Genomic DNA, 17,179 nt, shown 5'->3' on the forward strand with positions numbered 1-17,179 from the left:
TGATTTTCTATTTAAAAGTTAAAACATAACAGTATGCTCAACATAGTTATCATTATCAAATTTTTAGTTAGGCTACTGAATCATCACAGTCCCACACTGGGACAAAACTGCCATCCAGTACTTCCAGGTTTTCAATAGTGGTCCAACATAAATCGACTCGTGATTTCAACTGAAAAATTAGATTAGTTTAATGAATCACTTTTCAGAAGATAATTAAGATAAACTTTCCAATTCCTTCAACTTTTATTTATCTTTCTTCATTAACTTACTCAGTCTGGTTATACATAGCTGTAAAACACCACCACATAGCCTGATTTAATTACTGAGCGTAATGTTTGATAGAATTTAACATACTGGCTAATATAAGAATGAAGGATAGGAATTATCAAAGCAAAACATAGCGTCAACCCATAAAATATTCAACAACTTTTCTAGGTTATTTCAAGAGGTATAGATTTTTTTAAATTCAGACACTCAAGATAATCTCCCTAATTCTTTATATCTGTCTCTCCTGCTCGCCTCTGATATGAACTGCGGAAACCTTTTCAGATACATATTTGTCCCGAATTTATAAATGATTGACTAGTTGTGAAGTCAGCTGACATTCACGCTTGAAGTATTATTTCACAATGAAATATTTCACTGTAAGCTTGCTTGTATGCCAAAAGCTCTTTGAATTTGATTTCACAACATAAGTTTTGCTTTTTAAAAGTTAATTGTTGGCCCCACCAAGAATCGCTTATGAAGTTCTATACCTTAAAGAATTCTTTTGTTTGAAATAATAGACCACAAATGCGTTTTCAATAATACATTCAATTTTATCTGGGGGTCTCAATTTTATCACCCATGTCAATAGACATAGTTCGTGATTTTAACTTATTTAATCGGTTGTCTTCACTAATTACAAGATGAATTGACAATGGACCCTAAAAACAAGAACAATCAAAACTTTAAACTAGTGAAATAGTTTAAAATAGTAGTGTATAAATATATACCTCTGTTTTACCATACTCTACTAATTAAATTTTATTTTATTTTTATCTCCATGACAAAACTTTAGCCTCAGTACAATTATACTGGTTTAGTTATTGGTTTATCAGTTTCTGCTGTCATATTAGGGTTATTAATTGGTACATCTATTTGGTATATACGAAAAAATAAACCGCAACATCATAAGAAACCAACACGTCGTAGAAGATTTGCATCGCAACCTGCTGATTTTGGCGGTTCTAATTTAAAAACAGATCCAACTCTTAGACTTACAACTAATCCCGTAAATGATTTACAGGTTAGTTTATGAACTATGTTTATAGCAGATATTGATGATTAATTATGTGATAGAGAAAGAATTTGTGGAATTTTGTACGGAAAAAATACAAGACATTTATAATCAGTATTGATTATTATTATTATATTTTTACAAATCTATTCTGAGTGATAGTGCCCCTGCTTCAGGAAACATTTATGCATATAAGACCTACTGAATATTTGCTTAATTCACTCTTATTCACGCCAAACCAACACGTTTTTCGACAGACTTACAAAAGAATGTGAAGTTAGGACATTGAGGAAATCATTGTGAGGTATAGCTAGTGGTTTGTAACTTCCTGTTTTTTTAATTCAGGACTAAACTTGATATTTATCTATTGCCGTATATGTAAACTAGGTGGGTTGTCTAGAAATCGTCTCTGTCATCAAAACTTGAGGGCTATCTGGACTTTGTAGCTTAGCGGATAACTCTATGGCGTTAGCAAGGCAACCTTAGATACGTTGCATACAATTCAAAGAGCAATGCCAGTTACCAGTCTTAATATAAAATTATTTGTAAAGAAGATACTTTATATAGTACACAGAAAGTTTACATATAAAAAGTAAATTTTTAATTTAACCACCATATACAGTGGGAATTGCATAATATGTGGACAAAAATAATGATAAATCCTATGTACTATTTATGTTCAATATTGTATACAATAAGTAAATCAATGAGTTTTTGTTTTAATTACTTTTTATTCATAATAAACGGTCAGATAAACCAATTTATTACTGATTCACTGAATGTTAGGCGTTTCAATGGAGTACAACTATGAAAATAGATTACTAATACAGTACATGAGTTTCGTTAATTGTTATCCCATGAACTCATTTCGTCCAATTTATAAATCCTTTGAATTAACTACAAAATAATGTGAAGCTATTATGGGACTATCCTTCAAATTATTTATAGCCTTATAAAATATTAAGAAAGAAACTTACATACATACAGATGAGTGACTTCCTATGATGAAAAATTTCAGTATTAAGATAGAAAGAATGTTAATAAACCTTATAAAAAATCCATATGGTTTGTGAAATTATTAAGCAACTTCAAGTTTCTTTATTTTCCTGGCGTACTATCCTTGATTTATACTGACTACCTATTCATCAAATGACAAGGAGCATAAAAATCTCAAGGCCATATCGATATCATTCAAGATCACGGTTTTCGAAAAGTTTCATTTCATTCTCAATATTGAATAAATCGTCACAAACAACTTAGATTTATACATAATAATTAATTTCGCACTAATTACTCACTGAGCAATCATCTTTCATCTCATAGTTTGAGTAGATTTTAGTTTATTTCATTGTTATTACATTCAATAGTCTAGTAAATTGTAATAATCCATTCCACTCATGCCGTTATTTTTTCTTTCTTTTTCTTTCAAAAAGTTGATGAGTATGAAAATGAATTCTATGCATGGAATAGATTATTCAGTGCATTCAACACCTACACGAAATCACTGTATTTATTCCCCACCATTGACAACACAACGGGTTAATCCATTTAATAATACACCATGTGATGAATTATCTGGTTCCATGTATTCCCTCCCTAATCAAACACCAAGATTAGCTGATCTTGAAGAGTTTGAAGATGAAAATTATGAATATGACGATGAATTAGGTAGTGTAGATCATATTCACAATCCTAAATATTGGATTACTGGACAAATGTTAAAAAATAATTCTACTAAAACTTCTATTATAAAACCACATACTGATCAACAAAAGATGGAAATCTTAAAATCTTTTTCTCCAAATAATTCTCCAATAAAATCAGATCGTTATGAATGGATTGATAATGAGATAGATACAAATTGGCATGAAAAAATTCATAATAATCATAATCGTGAATCAAAATCCACCGAATTATTTAATCAAACAGGTCATTTAAATCAGAATAAAAATATGAATCAAACTGTTCAAGTGTAAAAAAAAAACAAAAAAACAATTTTCTTTTCAAGAAATTACATATTCGTCAGTTGAATGTGTATTCTCAATTTTCATCATAGTATATCTGTATTGTCTACACAGTTACTTATACAAATACATTGTATAAAAGTATACACTGGTTTTATACGTGCATATTGACAAATACTAGATATCATTTCTTCGTACATCCATGCAAACATACAAAAATACATTCATATAAATATTATACTTTATTGTTACTAACTTACTATTCAAAAAATATTAACCCCCCTTCTAGTAGTTATGCAACTTTATACACTAATACCCTATGTATGCTGATAAATAGTTATTGTTTCATTCTTTTCTCTATATTAGGCTTCTTTTTTATTTCTTCTATTATATTTCATTTCCTATCTTATTTACCTAGTCACATTCTTAAATATTATAAATTTTTAATGCCATTTCATTGATGCAAATATTTAAATATACAATAAACCTTGTTCAGTTCAACATTTATAGATTAATTAAACTGGTTAATAGTGGGATTTAATTTCAACTATTACTGGATATAAATATATATATTTCCATGGCCTCTTTCATTTTATAAATGTAACATCATCTTATTTTATGCTTATGATATGAATAAAAATTATTTAGCGATTTTATTTCAAAATATACCCTCACTATCTACTTATTATGATACATTTTTTTCCTTGATTTTCATTACAGTAACCACATACATATAAAGACGGAGAACATGTTATGTAGTTCATGAATATTATTTTAGAAAAATTAAACCAAGTTTTTTTTTTACCAAATCAATCTCTTGTTTGATATTTTCACTAAGATTCTATTTTAAAAAAGTACTCATGAGCGTGTTTTTTTTCAGTCAGGTTCTTTTTTTTTTCTTGAGCGGATACAATTGTTAACCCCCACCCCCAACCCTTTGCCTTAGGTTTGAAATGGACAATGTTGGTGGAAAGGCTTCAGATCAAGTTAAAAGTATATAGACTATATAGAATATGATTCAAGAATTTTGATAGAAAGAATAACAAATGATAATCTATCTTAAAGCACTATTTATCATTATTTAGAATAAGTGAAGTTTTTTTCTAGTATTTTAGTTACATATTATTCTTTAAAGTAACAGAATTATTTGTTTAAACATATTTTAAAAATTTTCTATTTCTTTCTAGATTTAAATCGTCTGAAAAATTTGTTTTAGTATAGAGAAATAGTTTACATCACGGATTAACTTTTTTCTACACTGTGTTGATTCATTACCAAAGTATGATGAACCGAAACCAGGAATTTACTGTTATCATAATAACTACAAAATCATTCAACTACTTAAATTAGATAAATATTTATCCATGTATACTACTTGTGTGTTTTATGTGTGTTTTTCACTACACTGACAATATATTCACCTAAACCGTTTATCTTCATTCTAGGATAAAATGCAAAAGTTTTCATTAAAATATTCAAGTGATTAAATCATAAACCAACCATTTGGTTGTCGCCGTCATGGTTGAAATTATTTCCTTTAATTCTAATTTAATATGAGAATATACATATATGATTAGTTGGTAATTAGGTGACTTACTTCTTATCTATGACGTGTACAGTGGACTCAGATATAAAAATCCCACAAAACATGAATTAGTTACTATATAATTATTTAAAGATTACCAAATATAATAATGACTTTATGAATAGTCAGCATATAAAATAGAATGATTCATATCGAACGACTAATAAGGTTAGAATATGAATGCAACTTCAAAATATTGTTGGTTTGTATTCAAACATTTGGGTTGGGAATTTTCAATTCTCGATATCAAGAGTGTTCTATGAATTTTACTAATTACAAAAGAAAAGAAACAACTCCATTGTAAATGATATAAAAGCTTTATCAATGTCTGATTTCTGTAGGAAAGAATATTGTGTTGATCTTTATGTCACACTAGTCAAAATCCAACAGTTTTTCTACATCTTTTGTGTTGATAAAATTTTTCATGATTGGTTTTTCCTTAGTATTCACTGAAGGCGTCTTCTCAATCGAATATCCTTGAAACTAGCTAAGATTCTACACATTTGTCATGTTATTTCATACTCCAAAGTACGTTGGGACATTTTCTCTGTTATGTTATGTTTATTTCTGTATCGAGTAACTTAATTACTACAAATTATACAATATGTTTTAAGCTACTCACTAGTAGGCAAACGGCTAATACTCAATTTGATGTTCATGATGAGATAATTTCGAAAACATATTTTATATCTTATGTAAAAACCAAACATAAACAGTTTGAATATCTGAATATATTCTCCCAAAAGCTCAGGTACCGTAACCTGTAAAATAGATACTAACTAACATAATTTCAAGTATTTATATGACAGAATACAATTAAGGAAATGTGCATCACAGAGAGCCTTGGTACCTATGTCATCAATCACTGTAGCATTGTAAATCTTAACTGCTGTTACTATTTATTGTCTATATCTCATTACTGGTGACTGCATAAACCCTGGTTGGTCGTCCGCATAAAACGAAAACAGAAGAAAGACTTAGACCACCTCTGAAAATACTTCACTTTCACTCCATTCCATAAGGAAAGAGTATATACATAGTTTATAAACATTTTTGGAGACCTAAAATATCGCATTGACTTAGGACAGGAAATTTATAGGTCAGACTAAAGGCCAACTCACTAGAAGGATAAAAAATTTGTCTGAATTATACAGCGTTGTATTAAAAATTAAAAGTGTAATGAATGCATTGAAAGAAGTAACAGTCTATCAATATATTTTAACTAACTCATTTAAATAGCAGGAAATACCTTTACTTTTGGTTCATATTATGTTTTCAACTAAGTGTTAGCGATTCGAACCTTCTGCAAACATCACCGTCGATAGTGCTTTCAAATAAAGCCATTGCTAGACTTTCATGTTAACCTAGTTTTTGTATGATTTTCCAATTAAGAAGGTTTGAAATGAATTTTTGACCGTGTTAGGAAAATAGTGCCCACTTAATAATGTATGACTTGTGGTATTATTATTGGTCAGTTCAAAAACTCTCGGTGATCTGAAGCATTCACAATGAGGCCTGAAAGTCTTATGTTCATTACCCGATGGATTCGTAGGCAATGGTTTTTGAGGAGATATTCATATTTGGATGGAATGAATATCTTGTGCCTAACCAAAGTCAAACCATGATGTACAACTTTAATCCTACAACCTCCACAACACCTTTAATAACAAATTACTAATCATTTACAAAATGACTGTCTACACCCACACAAGCAAACTTAGCGCCATATCGCTGAATTCATATAATTACAACTGAAGGAATTAGAATTTTAAGTAGTTCCACAGAAGTTTAACGATTCATTGAACTAGGAAGATAACGCCTCGAAATCGATAAATGATTAAGTAAACATTTCACAGGAATGGTATATCTACTGATTAGTAGCCAAAGTGTATTTGTAAACTTTCAGGATTCAATCTTGACTCGAATTACCATTAAAAAATTACCTACACTTTGATATTAGAGCATAAACGTTGTTTCTCCCACTAATACACTTATTGGAAGTTTTCTGCAACAGAGAACACCTGGAATAATTCTATGTTTCCCTGACACCGTCTTCAGTGATCTAAAAGCTGATATTGTGCATCATTTGTTAGTAAAGAAGACTTGTGGGTGATGTGGAATTTTTATAAAATTAATCCACGAAATACTCTTAATAAATCACACTCAAAAATCCAGAACCACTGAAGGGCCATTCGTTTCTAGTTAAACACTTGTCAACAGTAAGTCATACTGTGAAAATTAGATAATCTTTACAAATCCCGCACAGTTATTGTAATTATTTGTTCACTAGTGACTAGCTTCACGATATAACTTCTGGAGTTTGTGAGAAACAAAGTGACCAATAGAGTTCAATCTATGTTGATTGTGACATAGTATGAGGGTTTCGCAATATTGTGAATTAGTTGAAGTTAGACATTAACACCGTTTGATGTCAGCTCAGTTGTCCGGATGTTAAGTGGTCTAGAGGTCAAGCCTTCGTGCGCAAAACCGAGTGTCCTGGGTCTAAGCCCCGTGTGCAGGATCGTGGATGTGCACTGCTGAGGAGTCCCATACTAGGACGAAACGGCCGTCCAGTGCCTCCAGGTTTTTTATAGTGGCATTTCTTAGATTGACCTATGAATTCAACTGTTAAAATACTACAAGTCCCACACATCCCTATACTGAGAAGTTGCAAAGTATTTACATATTGCATTTACATAGCCTTCAATAGTCCGATTGTATCTTTTGGTACGTTCTGTCATCTGAACTGTATTTTCATCTAGTCTTTAAGTGTTCCGCCAACGCCGTACTTTCTATGTACTGAAACTATTACTCCGTCTGACAATTGTTATAACTTCAAAGCCACGTCCCTTCACAATACTTACAAACATTCTTATAAGTAGCGTCCACTAAACTAATACCACCACAATTACCATCAGTGCAAAAATAAAATAAAATTATAAGTTTGTATTCTATCTTGATGACAAAATGGCGAATTAATAGTTCATGTTCATCAATTATAAATAATTGAGTCACAAATTCATATAGGTTCACTATGTTCTAGTGATAATAATGCAACGGAATTATTGTTCTTAACTGCATTTTGAATTTAATACACAAATCAGTACACATCAGAAAATTGTGGATAGTCTACAGAAAATACTGAAACTAGGTACCCTGTTAACTGCGAACTTGTCAGTAACCCTAATATAAGTGGTGTTTTCGATTAAATGCAAACCTATATGACCTATTGTGGAATTCGTTAATTGCTTATCCAGTTAATATCATTGGAATTGTAATCGGGTTGGAGATATTGGTTCTGGAAATCAATTTTTCATTGTATGTTCAATGAGTAATCATGGTGTCCTTCAGAATTACTTAATGCCAATTGATTTCTATAGATCAGAGATGGAATGCAACCATACTGGTTTAAGTGACTAACAAATGCACAGAAGTAAGAGATACCTCAAGACGACAGCTATATATTGGTGATAAGTACCAATTAGCATGAGATGTGTATTTAATTTTTCCTGTTGACTGTCTCTAACCATCTAATATCAGAATAAGATCGGAGACAGATCAATATGTTAAGTCAATTTGACTAGTAGCTAAGCTTCAACTGATGACAATAAGTTTTCCCAACGCCCAAGACTATAAGACTTGATATTATTTTCCATTATCAAATAGCTATTTATTAAAATCTAAAACATGTCCATATAGAACAATCAGCCTCATCCCTTTTACTTGAAATAAGTTTTAGCTAGTAGTGGAATAAAGAACAAGGGTTTTGTCTTAATTGGGTGACGTCGATTGGATATATATTCATCGGCTTTTATATTCACTCTGGGACCAGAATCCAGCACCTTTCACTTCAATCTCCAACACCTTATCTACCAAGCTACTGAATACAGATGCCTGTTAGCTTGTTCAAGGAGTGTAATGTTTATATTATTAATAGTGAGGGTTTGAATTATCCTGACGGTGGTTAGCTGGGGCATCTAGCTGACGACTTCTAAAGATGGACGAAAAGTGTTTCCACCGCTAGCTCAATTTTATCTATTCCAAGCCAATTTCAAAATAAATACAACAATGAGACAATCCGTACAAGTTGCGCGTATCCTTACAAAGGCAGATTAAAATTCGGTTAAGAATATCAATAATGAGAATATTCAAGTTTACTGATATAACCATCCTTCTTAACTTGATTAATCCCTATTACCTTTAGTTTTTAAAACATTGTAGAATTTAAGTAGTCCTATAACTTTTTGGTATCATTCATACTCAATGAAACTAACGGTAAACGTCAAAACTAAGATATTGATAACCCTGTATTTATTAAAATTAACCATGTTACTGATTTGGACTATTTAAGTAGTAGATATTTTTTAATGAAAACATTAACCTAGGATGAATTGAAATACATAATTAATGTTCAGTACTAAGTTTATGAAACATAAATATTAGTTTTGATCTAAATGGTCTTTGAGCAAAGTAGCCAATAAACATTAAACAATTGTTTGATAGCCCATCTGTACTAATCTTATTAAAATGAGACGATAGGTATTTAGAGAATGTATTACTGATACGCGTACTATAACTTAAAATTCAAGACATTACGATTGAAATTGTTGAACCGCTATTCTTCACAGTTAATGTTTTCGGTGAAGATGAATCACTAACAAAAGAAAGAAATGTTTTAAATCTACATTTATTCCTGTTTTTTGTGTAAAGATTCAGTAGAACCTTTGGGACATTAAACGATGTGTATTATGATTTATACTTATTAATTATGCCAGATCTGAAGCGGTTATACACCATAAGACTTTTAAAGACCTTGGAATACTGATAGAAAATACGTATATCACTGGAGACATCTAAACATTTCCTGACATAATTATAGTAGACGATACATCTCAAACGTTTTGCTTTATGTTCATTTAGTATTGTTTGTTTGAATCTTCCCATTGATGTTTAGGACTGCAACTGGTCAGTCTCTAATTGGCATATGTGCTTACTGTGTTTATGTAGATGAATTGCTTTCAAAGAAAACGATCCACATTAAGATGAAAATAGAATATATTCAGTAAAATATGTTAACATATCAAAATATAACATGTCAATAATGCATCATGATAACTTACATACTAAGTGAATTTAAACTTCACCTCATTGCACAAGCAAGTGGCTATCAGGACTCAGTAGCTGAGTGGATAACGCGATGGTGTTTGAAGCGAACGGTACTGGGTTCGAGTCACAGAGTGAACATCAACACTGAGATGCAGGTACAGTCATCTGACGAGTCCCAAATAGGACGAAAAGCGCGTCCTTGGAAGTCACTGCTAGCCACTATCCATTTTAGTTTTACTTTATGTATTGAGAAAAAGGCACTTGTGCAACAATGATTATCTGATAAGAGTAGTTTGAATAACTGTTACATTCTACCAAGAAATTAAAATATTTATATCCAATTATTATTGTGAAGATTAATTCGATTTGAACAATAGTTTTCATTATAGAATGATATCAGTCTGATTCTTTCTCAAAGAAAATCATAATTATTCATTACTGAAAAGTTTCAAACTAGGATGGAATAGCTATTTAAATGTTCCGTTGTTTTTATTAGTTTTTCCAATTACTATCAATTAGTATTATAAACTTTACATGCTTATTTGAGTTTTTGTCTTCTTTTTAACATTCCTACTATTTTAGTCAGATCGATTCCAAGTATGTAGATTTTGGTTTTCACACTTTTAAAGTTAACTAGGTAGTTCTCAGTCTCGACGAATTTTCTAACAAAGCTATATCTATCTGCATAAGTAACATACACCATATGCATATATATATATATATATATATATATATATATATATATATATATATATATATATATACTGCTTAATTGTCATTCATTCATCCATCAGTGAATTCATACATCTATTCATTCTTCTGCTTCATTCATTCGCTTGTTATGTTGTTCGTTGTCTTTTATTTTTATATTTGTCAATCTGTCAATCAAAAAGATTGAATAAAAAAATGTGATTACAATATCAAAATTAAAAAATGTATATTAGAAGTATACTAATAGAGGATGAGAGTAAATCGTTTGAATAGCTAGAACTGACGAAGATAGAGAAGAAAACTGAAAAGTCCCACGTGTAATTAAACTTATGCTTATACACAGAAATACATACATACATACACATACACATATGTATATTCATGCATGAAATGGATTCTTTTTTACTCTTTGAAAAATTGCGTGACATTAATTTGAAGAGAAAAGTAGAAACAGTAGTATGGTAATAATACTCTCAGTAGTGATAATTATTATTAGTAGTAATATTTTTATTCTAAGTTCCAGTATAATGATAATATTAATATTAATAATAATGATAAAGATGTTAATGATAATAAGTTTATTCAATTATATCTCAGGGTGACAATAAATTGAATGAGTTATTGTGTGATGATTGAAAGAGAACTGATAAAATAATAGAGGAAAAGGCCAACTACCCGTATTTTTAATATAGTTGGGTTGGTGTAGTTAACTTTCCAATTGATTTAATAGTGTAATAATAATAATCTACGCCAAATTTATAAATGATTAAATATTAAAAAAAGAAGAGGGGGGATTAGAAAATCTATGACCATTCCCTTTATTGCGTTTCTTATTTTTTTCTACTAGGAAAGTGAATGAATGATTAAGTAAATAAATAAAATAATTCGCTTTTTTAAATAAATAAAAAAGAAAACTATTTGTAAACAAACAAATAATCTATAAAAGTAAAGGGGTCTATCATCATTATCATTAATATTACTATTATTATTATTTATTGGCTTATTAAAATAGACCTACACTTTATAATCATGATAATTATTTCCAACTAAATATTCATATACGAATCTAAACATACGAAAAAGAAAAAAAAAGGAGGAGGAAATGAGTGAAGAGAAATGGAGGAGAGTTCCTTTCCCCCCCCCCCGAAAAAAAATATTAAAAAACAGGTTAAACTGGTTTCTTTTTTCAACCGAAAAAAAAGGCAAACGTTTATTACTTTTCTTTTTTTCAGAAAATTATCTATTTATCCATCTAAAGTTAATTTATAGAATAAATTAGATTAGATTTAAATAAATAATATTTTTTTAGAAGAAAATTTGGCGTTTATTTATTTATTTTTGTCTTAGTTAATTGTTCCAATGCAAACTATATTGTCAATCATGATAAATCTTTTCTATGTATCCTGTATTATTATTATTATTATTATCATCGTCAATACGACTATCAAATGGGTGTTGTTTTTTTCTTAAAAAGCATGAGAATTGTACCCTGACTCTTCTTGACGGCAAAAAGAATATTCATTTTTTCTCTATCTAAAACAGGAAAGATTAAAATATTGGGAAATGAATAAAAAATAATAATGATAAATACAATAGACGAAAGAAAAAAAGAAGGGGGGGAAAAGCCACTTTCGCTCTTTCTCTCGCTCTCTCTGTTCACTTTGCTATTTTCTATACAAATAGTTTTATATATGAAAAATTTTAATTAAGAAATGAAATGAGTGGATAACGTGATGTCGTTTGAAGTGAAAGGTACTGGGTTCGAGTTACAGAGTGAACATCAACAAGTCTGAGGTGCAGGTACATCTAGCTAACGAGTCCCGAATAGGACGAAACGCGCGTCGTGGATTCCACTGCTAGCTACTATCCATCTTCGCTTAAAAATTGTTTTCGTTGTTTTTTTTCGGAAAAAGATATTATATCAAATACTTTTGTGGACAAGATGGTGTTCTCTGTTTTCTTCGGACGTTTGTTTTTGAGTTTGAATATAGTTTTTTTTTCAAGTAACCTAAATCAAGCTGTTTCAGTAGTAGTTTAAATGGTAGTCAAACAGAGAATATGTTATGCAACTGTGTTAAAGTATTACATCAATTTTTACAATAGTATATTTACAATTTACTACCACGCTATCACTAAAAATTGTTAGAATATATTTTCAAATAGAAATGAACCATAATTTTAGAGGCAATTAGTAAGAATCCAATTTAAAATCATCGAATGTCTCAGCACGGTGCACATGAAATCGAGTCAATTAGACTAGTACTCACAATGTAAATTGAACGATATAATTCCATCTGCACCTAAAGAACTAAGCAAACACGATATCGGTCACTTCTAAGCGATAGATCAATTGCGCATATGATTTACAATTGTAACAGATCGGCGATTTAATAATTTGATACTACTCTAGTATAAAAGCCGAATGACGAATTGTGGCACATACATATTTGATGCCTCATTGTACTAATATTTATGAGGTCATGAATGTGTATACCTGTAGAGTTTGAAAATGATATGAAATAGTCACTTAGTATCAGTCACTCTCTGGATAGCGCGTAGACGTTTAAAATCGGAATGTAGTGAGTTTGGGTTTCAATATAAATATCAACATATAGATGGCGATTCTCATATAGGATAAAATATGTATCTTAAATTCTACTACTAGCCATAATCAGTTCACTCCATGAAGCCATGAACTATTCCATATGATTTTTGAATGATTCCATAACTTATTTTATCAACAACGGCAAATTTAAATTAAACCTCGACAAAACACCATATCTGATTATTTCACTCTTACGTCAATACGAGTGTGTAATCGATCCATTTTCATAATTAGTCATGACTTACCTGTAATATTTATTGAATTTATCATACAAAAATTCAATATCAGAAAGAGGTTTTGTGAAGAGTTTAGCAATTTTATATTGTTAAAATCATGAGTCGATTGAAGCTAGACAGCCATTGAAAACCTGGAAGCTCTGAATGGCCGTTTCGTCCTATTGTGGGACTCCTCAACAGTGCGCATCCACGATCCCAACTCGCGAGATTCGAACCCAGGACCTACTGGTCTCGCGCCAAAGCGCTTAACCACTAGATCACTGAGCCAGCATCTGATGGTGTTAATGTCTAACTTCAACCAATCTACGAAGTTGAGCAACCACTCACCAATTGTCTTCAGTGAGTTGATATCTCACAACAGACATGGTTGAACTCCACCGGTCACTGGTTCCCACTAGAACTCCAGGAAATATCTCTTGAAATCAGTCACTGGTGAGCATAATATTATTATGAGAAGGGGCTTTTGAGGAGATTGGTAGGTCCTGGGTTCGAATGTCGTGAGGCGGGATCGTGGATGCTCACTGCTGAAGAGTCCCGCAATAGGACAAATGGCCGTCCAGTGCTTCCAGGTTTTCAATGGTGGTCTAGCTTCAATTGACTCATGATTCCAACTATGACAAAAGTTAAAATTAGTCAAGATTTGTGAATGGTAAAGTAATTCTGCATAGCCTTAGCCTGATATTTTAGAACCTTATGAAACTTCTATATAAATATCTTCAGTGACGTATCCAACTCTCACTAAACCTTCATGAGGTATGATGAAGAATTTTGTTAACAGACTACTATTATACCTTCTTCAAGACATATCAGTCTATCAAAACGTCAGCATGAATAATTGCTTTTTCAATTTACAAAAATATATGATTATATGGTATAAGATACTGGAAAGTATTTGTGAGTCTTTTCTCTATTCTGCTCTTCTTAAGACGTGTAAGAACACAATCTTGTTTTGAACAAACTAAGGGATTCTTAGAAATTATTAACTAAGAAGTTCTCTCTATATAGTTAGCTACTTTATCCTAGAAGCACTGAACAAATATAGGAAATTAAAAAAAAGGATTTTTTTCACCCTTCTATCTCTAAACCATCGAATTAAAAATATAATCCTAATATTCCACTGTATTGTAATAACAATTTTTCTATCGCTGGACTCTAGCTTCAACTACCTGTTCCAATTTCACCCATCTTACATTGGTTGTTTATTTTTACTAAATAAATTTTACTACTTAAATAGCTGACAACAGTAATATAATAAAGTTGTTTAACAAGTTTTCTTTATCTTAATGAAGAATAGGTGATTATAATATGGGTTCATTTTTCTGATATAGTTGTACAAGTGTTCGACACTATTGTTGATCATTTCCCAACTTATAATACCTATCAAAACTGATTGATTAGGTTATATTTTATATCTAATTACTGTGTTAATAATACTTTCATTTTAGTATCCGTAAACAGTTCTAATAACTATGAATAGCACTTATAATTTATAAAACTACTTGAATTTCATAGTGTTTTTTTAGGTAAAACTTATGATATATGGTGTGTAATGATGGTAAGAAGGATGAACCTACCACACAAGCATATAAAGTACTTCGTATTAGTTGATTATTTAATACTATTGAATATTGTCATCTCGTATAGTCCTGAATAATAAGTGAATTGTATCATATTCAACAAATAAATATTAATGAATTTTAATTGTTATGTTAAATGTGTTTTAATTAATTCCTTTCAAACTAAACTTCATTGATTATTGTATGTCAGTCAGTCATCTGCAACGTAGGATCGGTTCAAGTAGCTGTACCTAATTAGCACAAAAAGATGAACACCAAATTCATAGAAGCAGCTACTTCAATGGTATTATAAAAATTTCATGTATAGATATGACACAGGGAGAAAGAATTGGTTCGTAGAAAGAAATATATAAAGTGATTTTAATATCATGGTTTAAGAGAAGACAAAGAGTGCATACACCTACACCATTGTGATCGATTCTGAGCCATGTCACCCACAGTCTCCAACCATTGGTTACGATAGTCACGCGGACCCCAACCAAGTAATCTGCATCTACCGGCACGACTCAGACCAGAAATTAGTGACTTCAAGCACTGATGCCACGTTTAGGTCTGGCCACCCCTAACTCTCTTCCAACCATCTCCAACACTAGTTAGCATTAGGCGCCGTGGTAGTCGATGAATACGTGGCCCAACCATCGCAGTCGATGAAGATTCACAACCTCATTAACTGATTTACCTCCATTCCCTAATACCGTGCGTCTAACCTCAATATTACTTACCCGGTGATTCCAGCAGATGCAAGCAATATTTCTAAGACAAATACTGGTAACTTACGAATATCTGCTACCCGTAATGGCCACGTGTCACCGCCTTAAAGTAAAACAGAAAGAGCTTCTATGCAGTATACTCGTCCTCTAAATGATAGACGGAAACCTCACCTTCGCTATAGGTGACGTGAGTTGGCAAAAGCCAAAAGAGTTTTTTGAGTCTGTGCAGAGATCCCGTTAGACACCAACCCATTATGGATGATCAGACTTCCAAGACAGGTAGAATTGTATCGTATGTAATAGACCTTTTTTATTATAATATTGCCAAAGTAAATTTAGGCCGTTTGCAGCTGACTAGAAGCTCTGAAATATAATGAATTCATGTTATTCTACAAATCTTGTTCTTCTCACTTTATTTAAATGTATCAAATAAGTTTGGGTTTAGTCATTAGTCTAAGTGAAATTAGGTAGTCATAGATAGTCAACAGAAATTCTTGAATCTACATTTCATGCTGACTGGTACTAATCGGAGAGACCTACGTAACAACTTGAAGCATTTGTTTCTTTTATCGTTTTCATAGTTGAGATCATGAGTCAGTTGAAGCTAGACCACCATCGAAAACCTGGAAGCACTGGATGGCCGTTCCGTCCCATTATATGACTCCTCAGCAGTGCGCATTCACGATTCCGCTCCGCGAGATTCGAACCCAGGACCTACCAGTCTCGCGCCAGAGCACTTAACCGATAGACCACTGAGATGGCCGGCATCCGATGGTGTTAATGTCTAACTTCAATTAATCCAGGTTTTCCTTGATGGTCTAGTTTCAATTGACTCATGATTTCAACTATGAAAATACTGAAATCTTCACAAAAACTCCTTCTGATAATAATCTTTTATCATGACCGAGTTACTTAGACCGGTATGGTTAAATTTCACCTTTGATCAACATTAAAGATTACTAATTGAACTTTTGGTTATTGATTGAATACATAATATAAATTGATTTTTAAAATAAGTACTCTTCAATCGATTATAATTATGATGACAATTTACCCTGAATCAATGATTGTGACCACCCGGTATTTCGTTTTATAAATATTTGACCAAATAGATAGTAGGCTTTAAAAAAATATAAATAATGAACTTTCTACTACTCATTCCCATAGTCATTTATATAAGTTGACCAATTTTCATTTTTTTAAAATGTTATATTCATCTCAATAAATAAACAATTTATTTGTTGATTTTTTTCTTTTCTCTTTTTTTTTAAAAAAAAAAGGGGGGGAGAAAAAGTAACAAAAAAGTGTGTGGGAAACAAATAAATCGATTTTTTTTTAATTTTTCGTTTAAAATATAGAAAATTAAATAAAGAAATAATGATTTTAAATTGTGAAAAAAAAGAAGA

General features: G+C 31.1%; 1 protein-coding gene and 1 non-coding gene across 3 annotated transcripts in view; one reads left to right on the forward strand and one right to left on the reverse strand.

Annotated features, from left to right (window-relative positions):
* Nucleotides 1-3,255, forward strand: part of Smp_045360.3 (hypothetical protein) — a gene marked incomplete at both ends in the record, with an annotated part of 67,749 nt that extends 64,494 nt beyond the window's left edge. For both annotated transcript variants that reach the window (XM_018795671.1, XM_018795672.1), the window contains 2 exons: nt 1,061-1,288; nt 2,713-3,255. In XM_018795671.1, coding sequence (XP_018649961.1) covers nt 1,061-1,288; nt 2,713-3,255 — 771 coding nt within the window. The remainder of the gene's footprint in view (nt 1-1,060; nt 1,289-2,712) is intronic.
* A 10,427-nt stretch (nt 3,256-13,682) lies between these two features.
* Nucleotides 13,683-13,752, reverse strand: Smp_tRNA_01829_Pseudo_CGA.1.1. The gene has a single exon. It is a non-coding gene (tRNA).
* Between the last annotated feature and the right edge of the window lie 3,427 nt (nt 13,753-17,179).

The sequence above is a fragment of the Schistosoma mansoni genome, chromosome 2 (genome assembly GCF_000237925.1).
Source record: "Schistosoma mansoni strain Puerto Rico chromosome 2, complete genome".
Lineage (NCBI taxonomy): Eukaryota > Metazoa > Platyhelminthes > Trematoda > Strigeidida > Schistosomatidae > Schistosoma > Schistosoma mansoni.